Source organism: Huiozyma naganishii, chromosome 5 (assembly GCF_000348985.1).
Source record: "Huiozyma naganishii CBS 8797 chromosome 5, complete genome".
Classification (NCBI taxonomy): Eukaryota; Fungi; Ascomycota; class Saccharomycetes; order Saccharomycetales; family Saccharomycetaceae; genus Huiozyma; species Huiozyma naganishii.
Genome location: NC_035926.1, coordinates 574,768 through 592,125, shown reverse-complemented (window position 1 = coordinate 592,125; position 17,358 = coordinate 574,768). Strand labels below are relative to the sequence as shown.

Genomic DNA, 17,358 nt, shown 5'->3' with positions numbered 1-17,358 from the left:
GGGCGATATTAGTCAAAGAAAAAAAAGAGTGCCCAGTTCCACACATCGTCCTGTTGCGCTCCCTCCTGCCCCTAACTGTGGGGGTTACTCGGTGTAAAAATAACTCTCATACTACTCGTTCCGGGGCCCGACCACCCCCTAGCACCTGCTTCAGCACCCCTTTTCCAGCACGTCGCGCTGTGGCATCGCACACAGAACGCTACGCTACGCTTCCTCCCTCGAGCGACTTTTTGCGTGGTTTTCTCCTACATTTTTCCGGTTTCCCCTTTGGGACGTATTGTGCGGAAAAACTGTGGCGGCCTCGACCAGGTGCCTGCAGATGAGGAGCAGTGATTACATTATCTGACAGGCACGCGCCCGCGCTGGGGCAGTGCGAGCGGGCGTTCAGTCGCCGCAGCGGAGCGCCCTCACCACCGTTGGGCGGCGCAACATCTGCCGGATCCACTTGTACACTTCTGGGAACTCCCCCCGGATGTCGACGCCGATACGGTCCACGACGTTGTTCCAGGGCACGAACGAGAGGTCTGCGACGGTGATGCTGTCGCCGACGAGCCACACTGGGTACTCGAAGAACTTGGATTGCGAGAGTGGAGTTGTCCCGGCAGAGTACGACGCCACGTTGCCCACGTCCAGTTCGAGGATCAGTGCCTCGCGGCGCTCCGCGAGAGTCATCTCAATGACTCCGTAGACACGGCGTACTTCGTCCACGTACCGTTCCAAAGCACTGGGGACCTGTTCCTGGTGGAAGTACCGGAAGTGCAACGCTTGCCCGATCGGGGGCGCGTGGCCGGTCGTTTGGAAGAACAACTNNNATGCGTTGATCTGCGATTGCTCCATGAAATCACTCGACCACAGTTGCGCGTTGCCGGTCTCCCTGTAGTGTTTCTGCACGAGGTGCAAGAGAATCGCACCGGATTCCCATAGGGACATGTTGTCCAGCGCGTGGTCGATCAGCACGGGGACTCGCGCATTAGGGGTGATCGCTATAAACTCTGGTGCTCGGTGCTCACCCCTGTTGAAGTCCAGGAAGAAAGTCTGGAAGGGCATGTCTAACTCACACAGAACAATCGACACTTTGAACCCGTTTGGCGCCGACCGGTGGAGAAAAGCGTGTACCCAGCATCTGACTGCCTCTGGAAAAAATCCAACAGCCGCGAACTGTCCACTCGGCTCGCATAATCCCGCACTTGCCGCTGGTACTGCTGCGGTATGATGTTCTGTTGCCCCAGTGCGCCAGTTTCCTGCAAGTTAACACTACGAAGAGCACTCGACAGATTGGACACGTGGTTGTTCATCGCCAAAGAGAGAGAGAAATATACAGGATATGGCACCCTCCACTGACTGAACAAAGCACCGGAGACGCTACAAGAACCGACGATTTGGTATATTCCTCACAACTTCTGAGATGGACTTGTCGCTTTGTTTCAACAGCGGGTTCATTATTTTTGACTAATTTATTCCATTTTCCAAAAGAGCGTAGTCACAAAGATGACAGTGAGTTGTGAACGCTATACGTTATTGCTATTTACTGCTATTCAGTGTTGTAAAGTATAGCCCGGAGTTTTGAGAGATTACAAATTGATGAACACACAACTATATCTTTTCAGCGATGTCGTTATACAGCTCCTCCAGCTTGTCGGTGAGGCCGTGGTTGATGCCCTCCAAAGTGCCAGTGCACTTGAACTGCTGGTAGGCACACTGCTGGTACTCCTTGATGGGGATTTTTTCCTTATGCAGCAAGTAATTGAGCCTGTTTGCAAAATACGAATACACGTTGCGCTCATATTTCAGCGCGATCCCCGTCATGATGAGTCTCTTGTCCACTTTGTCCATTGGGATCATCAACATGACCACCAACTTCTTGACTATGTTTTGCAGTTCTACGTAGGTCAAGCTGTCAAAGCGCTCGAACTGCAAGTACTCCTCCGTCGCCTCTGGCTGGATGGAACACAGGTCCTCCCAGAGCACACTCTTGTCCTTATCTCCTTCCAATAAATTATACTTGGTAGTGACGTTTGTCATGGTCGCCAGCTGTAACTTCTGCGCCTCTCTGAGCTCGTTTATGTACTCGTTTCGCTGTTCTAGCATTCTTTCAGCTTCCTGTAACTCCACTTGACAGTTCTTAAATTTTAAGCCCACGGAGTGCCGTTCTTTGACCAATTGGTCATTGACTTCCAAAAGCTTAACGAAGGATTCCTCCTTCGATGCATGCAATTTTGCCTCCGTTTCTAATAGCTTGGTTCGGTTATTATCCCTCTCTTTTTCCGTTTTACTGAGGGCATCTCTTTGCAGAGCAAGCTCTTTCTCTAATCTGTGAACTTCGGTTTCTAGAGATGCGTTACTTTGCGTTAACCTGACACGTTCGTTCTCCCAGGAACGTTCCTTCCCCTGCTCAAAGTGTTTTTTCTCCTTCTCCCAACGCTTCTCTGTAGCCCCCAATATTTCTTTGTAGCTGTTAATCGTCTCAGTGCATTGCTTTTCAACTACCTCCGTTATTGGTGTATATGCAAATCCGGACACATTAGGGTTGTTCTTTTTGAAAGATGGGTCCAGAATACAGTTTCCGACATTTTCTGATTCCAATGCACTCTTCAACACATCGCCAATATTGGTCCCAAACAACGACATGCGCGAAATTTGGGATTTAAACCTTTCAAATTCGGTCTGAGAGATGTTCAGTTTTGAGGATAACTCTTTTACAAGATTTGTACTTTGTGTCAGTGACATATCCTTTTCAGACAGTTCTTTGGCCTTCTCTTCGGTGAATTGATTATATTCAAACTGAAGTTTCTCCACGACTTGCTTGAACTGACGACGAATGATCCTCTCCTTTGCCTCGTAATTTTTCCCAGTCTGAGCGGCTACTGTAGTCAAAGAAGAGAAACTGCTCTTGAGGTTTTGCAGTTCCTGTGAGTACCATTGGAAAGCCTCCTGGATCTCTAGGCGGGTCCTCGCCAACTTCGTCATTGCAACTTCCAAAACGTCTTCACGATTGGCTTTCTCCACTATAAATGCTTCACACGCATCGCAGTGGTGCGTTTCCTCCAAGGGAGCCTCTACGGCGGTGGTTAATTCTAGATCTGCATCTTTGCCGCCATCCTCCAGAACAACCGCGGGGCCAGTGTCTTTTTCCAAGATCTTTGAACTGAGGGGCGAGAAATACTCATCTCCAGTGACTGTAGAAACATCGGCGGCTTTACAGGGAGTTTTATCAGGTTCAGCATCCAATTCCTCCCCTTCTTGAACAGTTTTGGGTAGGGATTGCTTCATACGTGACAGCAACTCTTTCCTCGATAAAAGTTTTGCGGGAGTGGGTCCCACTGGTGACGAGCAGTATCCCTTAGACGGAGAGGCCATTATCTGAAGGCGCAATGCCGATTGTGAGAAATGTGAGCGGTAATCTTTGAAATTGTGTGTTCACTACATATATAAAACACCTTCTCTTACACAAAATAATAATATTGAATGATGATGATAACAGTTATCCGCTGTTGTTCTACTGCCCCAGTTATAAAGAGCTTCTGCCCTGTACCCAGACTTGTTTTACATTTCTGTCGTCTCCGTTGAAGAACCATTTCGACAGGACGTCCTCCTTGGAGATCCCCTGCCATGAGAACAGATCCACCGGTGAATCTTGTGCGCCGAGATCCAGTAATTGCGCATCGAACTTCTTGCCGACGTCGAACGTGCCCAGCTCGTCTTGCATGTTCAATGCCGTGGCCCCGCCCAGCGTGGCCAAGTAAAGACATTCTGCAACGGTTAAGGGTTCCACTTCTGGTTGCTTCATCGTAACATGGCGGGACACGAGGTGCGCGTGGCGGGCCGTAGCGAGAATGCTCGTCGAGTAGCCGCCCGAGACGTCTGTCCCGAGCCCGATGGGGATTCCCTCTTGTAGTAAGTGACGAACCGGGCACTCACCGGAGGTCAGACAGCTGTTTGATATTGGACAATGCGAGATCCCTGCGCCAGTTTCCTTGACGAGCTGGATCTCTTCGCGGGACAAGTGGACGCAGTGTGCAAGCACGGTACCCTTATCAAGTAGGCCATGCTTGTGATACACGTCTGTGTAGGAGGAGCACTCTGGGAACAACTCGGCGACCCATTTGATCTCGCGTTCGTTCTCAGACAAGTGCGTCTGAATTGGGATGCGTCTGCTCTTGCTCATGGCTCCCAGTTTCGAGAGCAACTCAGGGGAGCAAGTCGGTGCGAACCGCGGGGTCAAGATGGGTCTCACTTTATCGTCTTGCAACTTGTCCCTACAGAAATTGACCAGTTTCTCAGTAGCGATGAGCGACTGTTCTGTGGTCTCCAAGTAGAAATCAGGGCCCTCCCTGTCCATGCACACTTTCCCGACGAACGCACGCTGGTTTAACTCTGAGCAGAGCGTTGCAAGCAATTGGCTCGACTGTGCGTCGATCGTCGCGTAGTACACTGCCGTGGTGGTCCCGTTACGCAGCGTGCTCGACACTACGGCACCGTACACTTCCCTTGCAAGTTGCAAGTCCGCCAGGGACGCCTCCAGGGGAAAAGTGTACTTGTTGAGCCAGTCCAGCAGAGTGGTGGACCCGAACAGCCCACAGTTTGCGTACTGCGACGCATGTATATGCGTATCGATGAACCCGGGCAGAAACACGCACGCCGCTTTACCACCGGCACCACCGGCACCGCAGCGGAGGTCCCGCACCTCGCACTGCATTCCGGGGAAGCACACGTCCCGGATCTGCTCTAGGGTCAATGGCTTCTTCTCTACCTCTGGCAGTGGCACCACCGCGACAACGGTCCCCGTACCGTCCACACGGACACAGAGATCCCTCCACCGCAACACGCCAAGCGCAGGTGTATCGACAAACGCTCCTACATACACAGTCCCATCAGTCGTGATCATCCTCTCCCACCGGGACCACTACAACACGAACCCACCAAGAACCGCAAGAGAGAGCCAAGAACCCACAGACGATCAATCTACAGCTTGCACCACCACACCTTTATAGTGGAACGTGGACCGGTGAAACGACCAAAGGCGTCACCACGATTGCGCAGTCCCTTATCTTATCGCATCAACGTGCTTCCCACCCCCCCAAAGACACGACACGAAGCCCTATCTATCTCTTCGAGCGAACGTCTCTTGCACCGCTGTGACTTCTCCCGGAACCGCAATTACAGAAGCGAACCAGCATCAATTACCGGTTCCCGACGGGTGCGTGCGTGACTCGTTCGAGGCCTTGGGATCCACGTCACACTGGGGAGGTGGGGGGCAGGTGTTCGTGGTGCGTTACCGTGCACGCTCCATTCGTCGCTCGAGGTTTTCTCGATTACTGCATTCTTCTCTTGGTCGGTATTGTTCACTGTTCAATTGTTTATATAAGACGGTGCAGAATGTCAGGACTGGTTCCACCGTTGATAGTTGGGACACGCACACGCACAGGCAGAAGGTCGGGCGTTTCATTTAGAGTGTACAGTGATGGTTAACGTAGTTTTGGGTGCGCAATGGGGGGACGAAGGTAAGGGGAAGTTGGTCGATTTGCTCGTGGGTCACTACGACATTGTCGCTAGATGTGCCGGTGGGAACAACGCTGGCCACACGATTGTCGTTGACGGGGTCAAGTACGACTTCCACATGCTCCCCTCCGGGCTTGTCAACCCGAACTGTCTGAACTTGATCGGGAACGGGGTTGTGATGCACATCCCGTCGTTCTTCCAAGAACTGGAGAACATCGAGTCCAAAGGTATGACCACGGCGAGGGAGCGGTTGTTCATCTCCTCGCGTGCTCACATTGTCTTTGGGTTCCACCAGCGCACGGATAAGTTGCGTGAGCTTGAGCTTGCCGGGAGGTCCAAAGACGGGAAGAACATTGGTACCACGGGGAAAGGGATCGGCCCCACGTACTCGACGAAGGCGTCGCGTTCCGGGTTGCGGATCCACCACTTGGTCAACGACGACCCTAACTCGTGGGAGGAGTTCAAGACGAAGTACATGCGGTTGCTGGAGACCCGTTGGGCCCGGTACGGCCACTTCGACTACGACTACGAGGGCGAGCTCGCCGCGATGAAACAGTACCGTGAGACGCTCAAACCGTTTGTGGTGGACTCCGTGTTCTTCATCCACGACGCGATCCGCCAGGGGAAGAAGATCCTCGTCGAAGGTGCAAACGCGCTGATGCTTGATATTGACTTCGGGACGTACCCGTACGTGACCTCTTCGAGCACGGCAATCGGCGGTGTGTTGACCGGTCTCGGGATCCCACCGCGCGCCATTGAAAACGTCTACGGGGTAGTCAAGGCGTACACGACGCGTGTCGGTGAGGGACCCTTCCCAGCGGAACAACTAAACGAACAGGGGGAGAAGTTGCAACAGATCGGCGCGGAGTACGGTGTCACGACGGGCCGCAAGAGGCGTTGTGGGTGGCTCGACTTGGTCATCATGAAGTACTCCACGTGGATCAACGGGTACACGTCGCTGAACGTCACGAAACTGGACGTCCTGGACACCTTCGACGAGATCCCAGTCGCCGTTGGCTACACTCTCAACGGCAAGAAACTCGACCTTTTCCCAGAAGACTTGAACACTCTGGGCAAAGTCGACGTCGAGTACGTCACGCTGCCCGGCTGGAAGCAGGACATCACCTCGATAAAGTCGTACAACGACCTCCCAGAGAACGCCAAGAAATACCTGCAGTTCATCGAGGACTTCGTCGGCGTCCCCGTCGAGTGGGTCGGCACGGGCCCAGCAAGAGACAGCATGCTACATCGCGACGTCTGAGACATACGGCCCAGGATCGAGGAAGATGCCCCTATTCGCACCACTAAGTAGTGACACATAACCCACTTTTTGTATCTCTTTATCTCATTTTTTGACGAACTTCGAACTATATAAAGAACTTGGACCTGGGAGTCCCTAAACTTGCAATTGACATCGATTGGAACTGACCTTGTGTGGTTGAAAGAATTGCTGCTGCTCCCCTCTCGATTTTTAGTTCTTCTATAAGATGTCTGAACCCATTGAAATCAATTCCAGCGAAGTAGCTGTCAAGTTCCTGGACCAATTTGACAACTTCCTGTTCGATTGTGACGGTGTGCTGTGGCTCGGGACGCATTTGCTCCCCCACACGGTCGAGTTCCTGGACTTGCTGAAGGCTCTGGGCAAGAAGGTCTACTACGTGACGAACAACTCGACCAAATCGAGAAAGGACTACACTAAGAAGTTTGCGTCCTTTGGGATCAACGTCGAAGAGGAACAAATCTTTACCTCTGGGTCCGCCTCGGCACTGTACGTGAGGGATTCCTTGAAACTCGTCCCCGGGAAGGACAAAGTGTGGGTGTTTGGTGAGTCCGGGATCGGTGCAGAGTTGAACAAGCTCGGATACGAGGCTCTTGGTGGAGCTGACCCGCTGTTGAACGAACCCTCGACGCGGCTATCCCGTCCTTGTCAATGGACTGGATCCTGCTGTGCGTGCCGTCGTTGCGGGGCTCGACACGAAGGTCAATTACCACAGACTCGCGGTCACGCTGCAGTACTTGCAACTCGAGGACACCGTTTCGTTTGTTGGGACCAACGTGGACTCCACTTTCCCCCAAAAGGCGCACATCTTGCCCGGTGCAGGGTCGATGATCGAGTCCCTTGCCTGTTCCTCGGTAGAAGACCCGCGTACTGTGGGAAACCGAACATGAACATGCTGAACACGATTGTGAACTCGCAGAGACTCGACAAGACGCGTACCTGCATGGTGGGCGACCGGTTGAACACGGACGTCCGGTTCGGTGTCGAGGGTGGTCTCGCAGGGACACTCTTGGTCCTCTCCGGCATTGAGACCGCGGAGCGTGCCCTTGCCGTCACGGAAGAGTACCCTCGCCCTCACTACTACGCCGCCAAGCTCGGCGACATCTACGAGATGTATCAGAAGAGCAAGAAGGCGTGAAGACCTCTACTTCATGTCCATGAGAAATGGTTGTTAACTAATCACACAGATATGTATGTATATAGTTACGTATAGAAACGCTTATACATCAGTGCGTGTGTAAGATAATATCCCGTGTAAGTCCGTGTGTGTGTGAAGTGCCATATCAAAGCTGTGCCCCGTAGTACTGCGAGAGTTCCGTCCTGGCCAGTTTGAACTCGATCCTTGCCTGCGCCAGCGCCCTGCCGATCAGAGCCAAGTACACCGCGTCGTCGTTCCCCTCCTGTGCACCCACTGCGGGGGCCACTGAGGGTTCCACTCTGTCCTGCGGTTGGACCCCTGCGGAGGCGGGCAAGCTGTCCAGCAGCGTCTCTCTCGAGGGGAACTCCTGCTCCAGCTTCCTGCCCAAGTTCTGGATCCGCTCACACACCCACGCTATCCGTTGCAACCCGAGCGCCGCGGAGGACCCCTTGAGGAAGTGTCCCAGATTATCCAGCTCCTTCAGGTCGCCGTCCCCGTGCAGATGCACGTCCATGTCGTGGAAAGTGTTCTCCGCCTGGTCTATGAACTGCGTGATCAGACCCCTCGAGAACTCCGGGTCGTCCTCATCCATGGATATTATCTCATTCAGTATAGTCCAATTGATCACCTCGCAAGGTATAACGTCGAGCATCTAAGCAGAACGGAGAGCTCAAAAGAGTGTGTAGAAAAAAAATGGAAAAGATGGAGAACCGAGTGCACCAATTGTCTATCCACCGAGTGAAACACCCTGCCGTCTATCCAACACACAGGCCCTACTACGCAACCCTTCCTTGTCAACTGTTCAACCCGTATCGTTCTTCACAAGAAAAATTTTCAGTTCGAGAAGAGGAAAAATTTTCAGCGTAAATCCGATTTCGGGGTCCCGTCAGCGATGAGTGCCTCGCGTTGGATGACGATGTCGCGGGAGAGCAGTCTCCGGAGGTGCTGAGACTCGTTCGGCGGTGCGCGGTGCTCCTCTGAGGTTTCAGTAGTGATTGTGGTGGTCGCCAATTCCTGCTTGCGGTCCATGACGTCGATCATTTTCTTGAAACGGATGAAGAGGAGTTCGCTGCGGACCATGAGGTCGTGCCAGTCCATTGTGCCCTGCAGGTCGTTGAAGTACTTGATGACCTGGTCAAACTGTGTCAGGTTTTGTATGATCGGTGCCGCGTTCTTCTGTAGGATCGCGAGCGCGAAGAACAGCTGGAATTGCGACGAGTAGTAGTCCGTCCAGAACACTTCCCAGATCGAGCAGACCTCTGTAAAATCAAACTCGCGCTTGAACCACACGAGAAGCATCCGGAAGCAAAAGAACAAGTTTTCAGAGTCGCACGCCTGTAGGTGCTCGTATAGTTCCGGCAGGAGCAACTGCACGAGCTCAGTCAGAGTGATCATCTGGTCGCAGATCCCAGATTGGTCCCTCAAGAAATTCCGCTCCATGCGATCCATGAAGTGCGCAAAGCACCAGAACGCGAAAGGTTCGTCTTGGACGACGCTGTACAGCGGGGAAACAAGATCGCACATGCCTTGCACGTACCCGAGATCCTTGTTGTAAACGTTGTATGTCTTAAGAATGTCCCTTAGCTTGAGCAAATGTGGGTTTTTGATGATCCAGTGAGAACGTGCACCGGCCTCCTCTAGCTCTTGATCCTCAGAAGCGTCCTCACTGGCCGTTTGCCCATCGCCCGTATTGTGCTTGTACAGCGGGATATCTCTGTCGTTTCTCAGGACATCCTTCTCGATCCGGAACACTTGGTCCTCCCAGTACTCCGTGTCGTACGACTCCGGAGTGCGGAACACCCACTCGTTCTTCAATTCAAGGTACGATTGTCTTAGGGTCTCGCTGATTTGGACACGCTCGTCCCTAGAGGAGTCCCATGGGTACACACCAAGGAGGAACAGCCACACCTCACTCCTGATCTCTGGGGCGACCCCGCCATGGAAGATGAAGTCCTTGACCTCTCCGACAGTCACGCTGAGCCTGCCTTGCAAGTCGAACAGCGACCGCCACTTAAGCGCCGTAAGCGTGAACCCTCTCTGTGTAGCAACGTTCATCTCCGTCGGCGTGAACTGTTGGTCCCTCGAGACGTCGAACCCGACCTCATGCGATAGAGTCGTAATATACGCGGAGTCCAGCCGGTTCGTCAGCTGGTACCGTTGAGCCTCCTGCTTAACCCCAAGGGACCATTTCGCCATGTACACCCTTGCTGCATCAAAGTCGTCCACGACGCGATCCGCAAGCAGACTCCGGGGCACAGCGCCGCCGTCACCGCCAGAGTTTAATACACCGCTGACGAACTTACTCGTACGAGCGGTGAAGTCGGCGACTTTGGCCAGCACTGACCATTTCGTAGCCTCCCATAGGGACTCCCCTGTCCCGCCAGGAATGTCAGGGTTCAACTGCGGGGTCTCGACGACTCCGTCCCCATTGTAGTTTCTCAGGTCATCGAGTGTTGGGTTCACCAACCAGACGCTCGGGTTGGCCTCCGTCCTGCGGAGTTCCGCGGCACCCTTAAGACAGTTAAGCACGTCTACACCCCCCCAATGAAGCCCCACCTCTTTGTCGAACGGGTCAAAGTTCCTGCTAAGGATCTTCTCTCTGAGGACCGTCGAGGGGCACTGTGCGTCGTGTAGGAACACCGCGGGGAGCACCAAGTGGTCGTCCCTTGGGTACACAATCAGGGACCCGTGCCACCACCCAGACGAACTGGGCGGGCGGAACTCGACGGAGTACACAGCGGTAAGCGCAACTTTAAATGAGTGCGACCTCCCCTGGGAACTCTTCCAGAGGTCCCTGAAGGCGCCAGTCGCCCTAACGGAGGTCGACTCGACCAGTTTCAACTCCATCTCAAGCAGCCATTTTCTGATGCCGGGTCCCAGCAGCGAATCGGCAATCCAACCGATGTATAGCGACTGATCCTCGCGAGTGGACGCCACGATGAGGTACCCTGGGACGTTCTCTGCGGCGACCGTGGTCGGGTGAATGTACGCTGCGGACTTGACCAATCGTAGCAGCATACCAGAGTGTGTGAATGGCAATAATAGCAGTGTCCCAGTGTTTAGAACGACTACCCTGTGGGGTCTTCGAGATGCCGTCGTGAGATCATCAAACGGTTTGATATTGTTCAAATTGTGAAACAGACGAAGAGACGAAGAGACGAAGAGACGAACAGAGGGTCGAGACGGTTAGTGGAAGGCGTGAACGGTGTCTCTCGTATTGGTGGGTTGTGTTCTGACTCAGTGGGGTTTTTTCAGTAGTGCAAATGAAGGGCAATAGCGACGACAGCAGCAGCAGCGAGGAATACGTCGATATAGATGTCAACGGCGACGACGACTGGGTGGATGAAGCCCCCAGGAGACCCAATGGGAAAACGGCGAAGTCCCGGAGGTTGAGAGTGCAAGATACGAAGGGTCAGTCGCATCTCAGAACGTCGTTGAGAAAGCGGAAAACTGTGCAGTACGTGCCAGAGAGCGTCGACACAGACGGTGGTCAAGAGGAAGAGGAGGAGGAAGAGTTTCCAGATGCTCGATCTCAAGATGATGAGATGATCGGCGATGACGACGACGAAGACGACGGAATCCCAGAGGATATCGGTGAAGAACCCATTGATGATGAAGAAGAGGAGGAGGAAGAGGAAGAGGAGGAGCCTCGGGAGGACGCTGACGAGTCTCGCGAACCAGAAGATGCCGCGCAGGAGGCCCAGTTACGCAGGGCAGAGACTGCGAGAAAGCGCAAGAACATGAAGGATAAGAAGCTGGAGGAGGAGAAGCGGGACACGATCAACAAGTTACTCAAGAAACGTGCCTCGAAGACGCGGGCGCACGTCGACGACAACTCCCGGGGCTCCGCTGCCGTTGACGACGCCCACGCGGAACCAGGAGCGCTCTTCAAAAGGCAGCGGAGACCGTACCGCTCGGAGGGGATGCGCCGCACATTCAGGACGGGCCAATTGGACCTCTACTGCTTCGATTAGGTCCACTGGTTCCACGTGTAAACCGTTGTCGTCGTCCGTTTGAACCAAAAATTCTCCAAAATCCTCGACTTCGAAGACGGTCTTTACAGGTTGGAGTGTCTCGTTGAGGCGGCGAGGGAGCCTCCAGCAGCATTCAGCAGCTCGTTCTTGAGGGCTGTGTATACTGTCGGAGGGTACTTGGGCTTGTGGAGAAATATGGAGCAGTTTTGTGGGCAAAGACAGACCTCTGAGGGCGGAGACGGCGCGATGGCGAATGGAGCCGGCGTTGACACTCCGCAGCAACAGCAGCAGCAGCAGCAGCAACAGGACGATACGGGGGTACCGCAACACGGTATACAGCCTCCGCAAATGGGCGGAGGTACAGTCCCCGTGGGACCGACAGGTCCGATCCTGATGTCGGCCAACGTGAGGAAGTACGTCGCCGGGATGGCCGTGCTGAAGTTCCACGACATGATCAACATGATCAATATGGCACAGACGAAATTGTCGTCTATAGACTACTGGCGTGGGTTTGTACGGGAGATGTTCACTCCAAATGCTACCATACGGTACAGTAAGGCCTCACCCGTGGATTTCAGGCATTTGGACTTTCTAGTCTCTCTGCTGCCCTTGCTTCTGGTGACGCTGTGGAAGCTCGGGGTCGTCAGGCTGGAACTGTCCCCGCAGCAGGTTAAAACGGAGGTTCTAAGCGATGGGTGCATATTCATCAGTTGTCCAAAGGGGACCATCACTTACCACTACCCAGACGGATCATACATCACACACTTCATCCAATTCAAGGGACTCTTTGCGCCGTCTTTGAAATTGGACTGGGGGGATCTTTGCATGCACTCGTTTGTCCCGGGGATCGAATGGAACGCACTAGAGAAACTACTGTCCAACAGAACGGTGTCCTACGAGATCTTCTCAAAATTAAGTAACGGTCATACGGCTGACGAGCAGTCTAACGCCCCGTCAAACTTCGATGCGATAACACAGCTTCGGTCGTATTTCAGCGTGTTCAGGAACGTGTCTGTGTACGGCTCGCAGGTCGGTCTCATCAGAGTTATGCAAGTAAGCGCAGTGATGTCTGCACTCAAGAACTTGAGAGTTTTCCAAAAAACTCATTCGATTCAAAGTCCCCTGGAGGCATTGAACTCATACGTGCAAGAAAATGCGCACATCGTACAGAGGGAAAACCAGTTTCAGCAGCAGCAGTCACAGCAACAACCACAACCACAACCACAACCACAACCACAACCACAACCACAACCAGGGCCACATATGCCACCTCAGCGACAGCAACAATCACAATACCTGCGGCAACAGCCGTTGCTTCAAAGACAACAATCTTACCAACAACAACAACAACCGTACTTGCAGCAGCAGCAGCAGCATGCATCACCACAGATGCAGGGACCCTCTTCACAGCCGCCTTCCAAAAAAAGGAAGGCATCAACCAAAAAGAGGAGACCAAGTGGAGTGTCCCCAATGACAAGCGTGGATACCGGTGGTATTGGTTCAAACAACACCCCAAAATCTGCACCCGGTCACCCTAATACAATTGGAAGTGTTGCAGCCAGCTCTGTAGGATCAAATGTAACAACTCCATCCGATGTGAACGAATATCAACAAGGCAACAAAAAACAAAGGACATGAGTTTGCGAAAAGACAAATGGGCCGTGATCTCTGCGTAGAGTGCGGCGGCCCTTATATTACATGATCTATCATTTAAGGATATCCAGAATTCACCCATGTGATGATCTTTGCTAGGTTGGAAGGGAAATAATCATTATCGGAAAATCAGGGAGTGCAATATCTGCCATTCTTTGCGGCCTATATAAAAGTAGTTGAATACCAGCGCTTCCGACAGTTTGTATTTGTACTATATATCAACCTCACATTTATTTGACTACAGCCAAAGATCCCAAAGGGGGAAAGACTTGAGTAAAGACGGTCACGGACACTCAACGTCACCCTTCTTCTCCAAGAATGTCTTTACAGCAGTTGGATAAGTTTTGTACAGCCTCACACACATCTGTGAACGCTTTGCCAAATACAACACCATAAACTTCGGTCCAATGCAGCCTCTGGTATTCATCTACCGAAAATTCCTGCTTCGGCGGAAAATTTACGTCATCGTCAAATGCAGATTCGTACTTCTCCTCGGGTTGTGAAAACTTTCCGATTTTGTTCTTCAGTAATTGTGTCCCTAAATGCTCTTGTGTATGAGTATTGGTGTGTTCTCGAGGGTCAGTATGGCTGGTAAATGCGGAAAGATAGTCGAACAGCCTTTTTCTTGACAAAATAGTGTTCGGTAAGTATTTTGGGATCCGATTTCTTGATCTGAAACAGTTCCCAATGACATAAAAAACAAAAATCACAGAAGCAACGCTGTCCCTCCGTAGTGATAGCAAAGCCCTCGTTACCTCTTTGTTCATATCTCGATCCCATACTTCGAAGTACGTCCCAGATATACGTGCCTCAATCAACTTTTCCAAAAGATACTGGCATGATGTCAATAGCGTGTCGTACTTATCCGCGTTAAAATTTGAAATATAATTTGGCTCCAAACGTGCCCGCTTCAGTAAGTTCCTAACAGCGTCAATATTTTGTGTCATTCTAACTTCTCTGATGTGCGCAAATGCTAATGTCATTTCCGTCGGAGAATCATTAGTGTCACGATACAAATATCGGTCCGCTATAGACTGGTAAGACTGGGAAAGATGTAGCAATAAGGAAGACATTGCAAGACGGAGTTCTGTTCTGGCCTTGTATGACCAAAAAATCCAATTAATGGTCACAGATACGAGTATGCCGATAATCAAAGAGAGACTTGTTATCCATGTATTTTTCCAAATGGACGCCGTGTTCAGGGTACTACGGTCATCTATTGAGTAAGGCTCCAAAGCAACCACGGTAAAACTAATTAGAGCTGCAAAAGTGACCTTCGGATTCCCATACCATAATAGGTTTATCGATGCTGGGACGCATAGTAAAGCTGCAAAAGTACAGATGACAAAAGCGTTACTGTAGTGCCTTGCTTGGTTTGCGGCCCAGCCCCAAAACATTGCGAGAACAGAAATGCCCAGTCTCATCAATAACTTATTATACCCTCCTGTTGGTTTTCTGTGGACTAGGATGTAAAAGGACATTGGGGCCCACCAACATTGATAATTTGCGTACCAATGATGGGATTCTGGTAACCAGGCCGGTATGCATAAGAACACAATAACAAATACAATTTTGAAAGTCCATTTCATCTCTGGACCAACTAAAATTCGGCTTAACTGCCACAATCGATACCTGTATGTGTTTTTCGTTGTATGAAGGCCAAAATCACGATGGTCAATAGCTCTGACCCTTTCATTTTCATTCAACGGTTTGGTATAGGCGTGCTTGGAGGTATAAGAGTTGTAAATTCTTTCGAAGATGTCATCGACTGCTTTTTTAGTTTCAAAATATCGCAAAAAACTATCAGAACCCTCATCTATCGCACACTGTTTTGGTAGTCTGTGTAACGCCTTTTTTAATGGATATTGAGGAAGCTGTATTCTCCAATGAATATCAGTCGATAATGTCACGCAACTCTCCACCACACCCACAAGCTGTTTAGAGGAGTTTCTGAGGTACCTCAGATACAGAAAAATATTAACAGATTCATGATCGCTCAATAAGTCCTGGGAAAATATATTGCTCTGGGTAAATTTTTTGTATGTTATATCCAGCCGATAGATTTTCTTTTTCAATTTAGTATTCACTTCCTCCAATATTTGTACAACAGACTTGGGATCCCTTTTGGATGACCTATCGTAATTGTATGCAGTTAGTGCCATGGAAACCTTTTCCAGAACCAATATCATCTCCAAAATCAGATCAAAAACCGGCTTTGAAAATGTTTTCTTCAAGATCTTTACGTAAAACTCACTGTATCCAGTTAGATGATGAGGTAAGTCTGTCCCTTTGGGGGTGAAAGGTGAGTGAGAAGCTGAATATACTTCAGGACTCTGAGAGGAAGAAGCAGAGTTTGAATTTGCAATACCGTTACTCGAGCCTTTACCTTTTGATTCTTCGGCGTGTGTGTCAAGGTTGGTGTAAAGTTTTTCTAACTCTTCCTTGTCAAACAACATGTTCATCAATGGTATCACACGTAGAGGACTTGAAAAGCTAGTTAAATGGTTTCTAAATTGTTCGAGATGATCTTTATCAAACTGTGCAATTGACATTTGATTAAAAAAGTCTCTGAAACTTTCGGAAAGATCTATGTTTAACGACTGGATCATCTTAGAATGAAGCACGGACATTTTTTCTTTATTATTAAATTGTTCTGAGTCAACCATACCAACAAGTAGTTCCCTAAATGATTTCACCGTATCGTTGTAGTGTGTCATTAATGATTCATTCCCACTGTGGGGATAAATCAGAACACAAATTAATAAAGAAAGGATCAACCCGAAAACGTACGATAATGCAAAGTCTCTGAAAAACATCCACCGCATCATGCTAGCATGATGAACCAATTCGACTGTATGTGTATAGATGATGGCCATGCCGAATGATGTCCCAAAATACATAAATCTTGGGTAATAGGACTTCAGCCACACGGAAAACATCAGTGCCATAAACAAGCTTTGAAAGAGTATACCACCTTGGAAATTCGAAACTACTTTTGTGGCCGTGGAGACATACCAGGCTAAGGACGACCAGCCCAATCCAAATACTAAACCCAGGATGGAAAATGCTGTCATTTCTAATTGTACCCCGATGTTTCTAACTGGATGATGTAGTATAGCAGCTATTGGCATCAAATATCGATGGTTATGTCCTATCCATACACCAGAGGGACGTATTACGCAGAGAACAAACGATATAAAGAATGATAGAACGAATTTTAAGACTTGGGGCCATTTATTTTTACAGTTGTCCTTGAATTTGCCAGTGAAAAATTGTTTGATGGTAGGCAGTATTGTTTGTATTGAATAGGTACGCTTCTTAATACGTTTGGGATAGGAATCGTAGTAATCTGCCGTATTTTTCTCTGGTTTAGTGAACATGGGATCGAAAAATCCATCTCGGAGTTCTTCTAGCTGGAAGTCGTCTAGTTTATCATTCCAATTCTTGTCCAGAATCAAGCTCTCTAATTTCAATTGCGACACCTCTGCAGCTGATTTCTGTGGAGTTGTCGATTCCAAGCCGAGCGGATGCATCGAAAGATTCTTGTGCCTCATCTCATAAAGGGAAAGATACGATCTCTGGTTGTGATAAGACCCCTTGGATATCCCAGGGGATTCATCGTTATCAAAATTGATATCCTCATTCAGTCTTGCAATGGTGTGCAGCTTGGATGGACCCATATGCTTCATTGCGCAACTCGTCGTAGCCCTCCAGAAGTGGTAGTTATCGGTGTCTTTTTCTGTACTTGTTCATCAATCACAATTTATTATAGAAAAAAGTTAACTTAGAAATTTCGGAGATTCTCAACGACCACC

At 50.4% G+C, this 17,358-nt stretch overlaps 10 protein-coding genes across 10 annotated transcripts; 4 read left to right on the top strand and 6 right to left on the bottom strand.

Annotated features, from left to right (window-relative positions):
- Positions 1–384: 384 nt before the first annotated feature.
- On the bottom strand, positions 385–1,047 carry KNAG0E02940 (uncharacterized protein; the record flags this gene model as incomplete). Its single annotated transcript, XM_022608288.1, has 1 exon — positions 385–1,047. One exon carries the CDS (start codon positions 1,045–1,047, stop codon positions 385–387), a length of 663 nt encoding a protein of 220 aa, XP_022464799.1.
- Positions 1,048–1,593: 546 nt separating this feature from the next.
- ADY3 (Ady3p) lies at positions 1,594–3,357 on the bottom strand (the record flags this gene model as incomplete). Its single annotated transcript, XM_022608287.1, has 1 exon — positions 1,594–3,357. The coding sequence occupies one exon, from the start codon at positions 3,355–3,357 to the stop codon at positions 1,594–1,596; it is 1,764 nt and encodes a 587-aa protein (XP_022464798.1).
- Positions 3,358–3,508: 151 nt separating this feature from the next.
- Positions 3,509–4,885, bottom strand: GUD1 (guanine deaminase; the record flags this gene model as incomplete). The annotated part of the gene is made up of 1 exon (XM_022608286.1): positions 3,509–4,885. One exon carries the CDS (start codon positions 4,883–4,885, stop codon positions 3,509–3,511), a length of 1,377 nt encoding a protein of 458 aa, XP_022464797.1.
- Positions 4,886–5,461: 576 nt separating this feature from the next.
- ADE12 (adenylosuccinate synthase) lies at positions 5,462–6,760 on the top strand (the record flags this gene model as incomplete). Its single annotated transcript, XM_022608284.1, has 1 exon — positions 5,462–6,760. The coding sequence occupies one exon, from the start codon at positions 5,462–5,464 to the stop codon at positions 6,758–6,760; it is 1,299 nt and encodes a 432-aa protein (XP_022464796.1).
- Positions 6,761–6,986: 226 nt separating this feature from the next.
- On the top strand, positions 6,987–7,916 carry PHO13 (4-nitrophenylphosphatase; the record flags this gene model as incomplete). Its single annotated transcript, XM_022608283.1, has 1 exon — positions 6,987–7,916. One exon carries the CDS (start codon positions 6,987–6,989, stop codon positions 7,914–7,916), a length of 930 nt encoding a protein of 309 aa, XP_022464795.1.
- A 145-nt stretch (positions 7,917–8,061) lies between these two features.
- Positions 8,062–8,568, bottom strand: YPD1 (Ypd1p; the record flags this gene model as incomplete). The annotated part of the gene is made up of 1 exon (XM_022608282.1): positions 8,062–8,568. The coding sequence occupies one exon, from the start codon at positions 8,566–8,568 to the stop codon at positions 8,062–8,064; it is 507 nt and encodes a 168-aa protein (XP_022464794.1).
- Positions 8,569–8,774: 206 nt separating this feature from the next.
- Positions 8,775–10,934, bottom strand: GYP7 (GTPase-activating protein GYP7; the record flags this gene model as incomplete). The annotated part of the gene is made up of 1 exon (XM_022608281.1): positions 8,775–10,934. One exon carries the CDS (start codon positions 10,932–10,934, stop codon positions 8,775–8,777), a length of 2,160 nt encoding a protein of 719 aa, XP_022464793.1.
- Positions 10,935–11,179: 245 nt separating this feature from the next.
- On the top strand, positions 11,180–11,890 carry IES2 (Ies2p; the record flags this gene model as incomplete). The annotated part of the gene is made up of 1 exon (XM_022608280.1): positions 11,180–11,890. One exon carries the CDS (start codon positions 11,180–11,182, stop codon positions 11,888–11,890), a length of 711 nt encoding a protein of 236 aa, XP_022464792.1.
- A 195-nt stretch (positions 11,891–12,085) lies between these two features.
- MFG1 (Mfg1p) lies at positions 12,086–13,528 on the top strand (the record flags this gene model as incomplete). The annotated part of the gene is made up of 1 exon (XM_022608279.1): positions 12,086–13,528. One exon carries the CDS (start codon positions 12,086–12,088, stop codon positions 13,526–13,528), a length of 1,443 nt encoding a protein of 480 aa, XP_022464791.1.
- A 314-nt stretch (positions 13,529–13,842) lies between these two features.
- Positions 13,843–17,223, bottom strand: BRE4 (Bre4p; the record flags this gene model as incomplete). Its single annotated transcript, XM_022608278.1, has 1 exon — positions 13,843–17,223. One exon carries the CDS (start codon positions 17,221–17,223, stop codon positions 13,843–13,845), a length of 3,381 nt encoding a protein of 1,126 aa, XP_022464790.1.
- Positions 17,224–17,358: the final 135 nt, after the last annotated feature.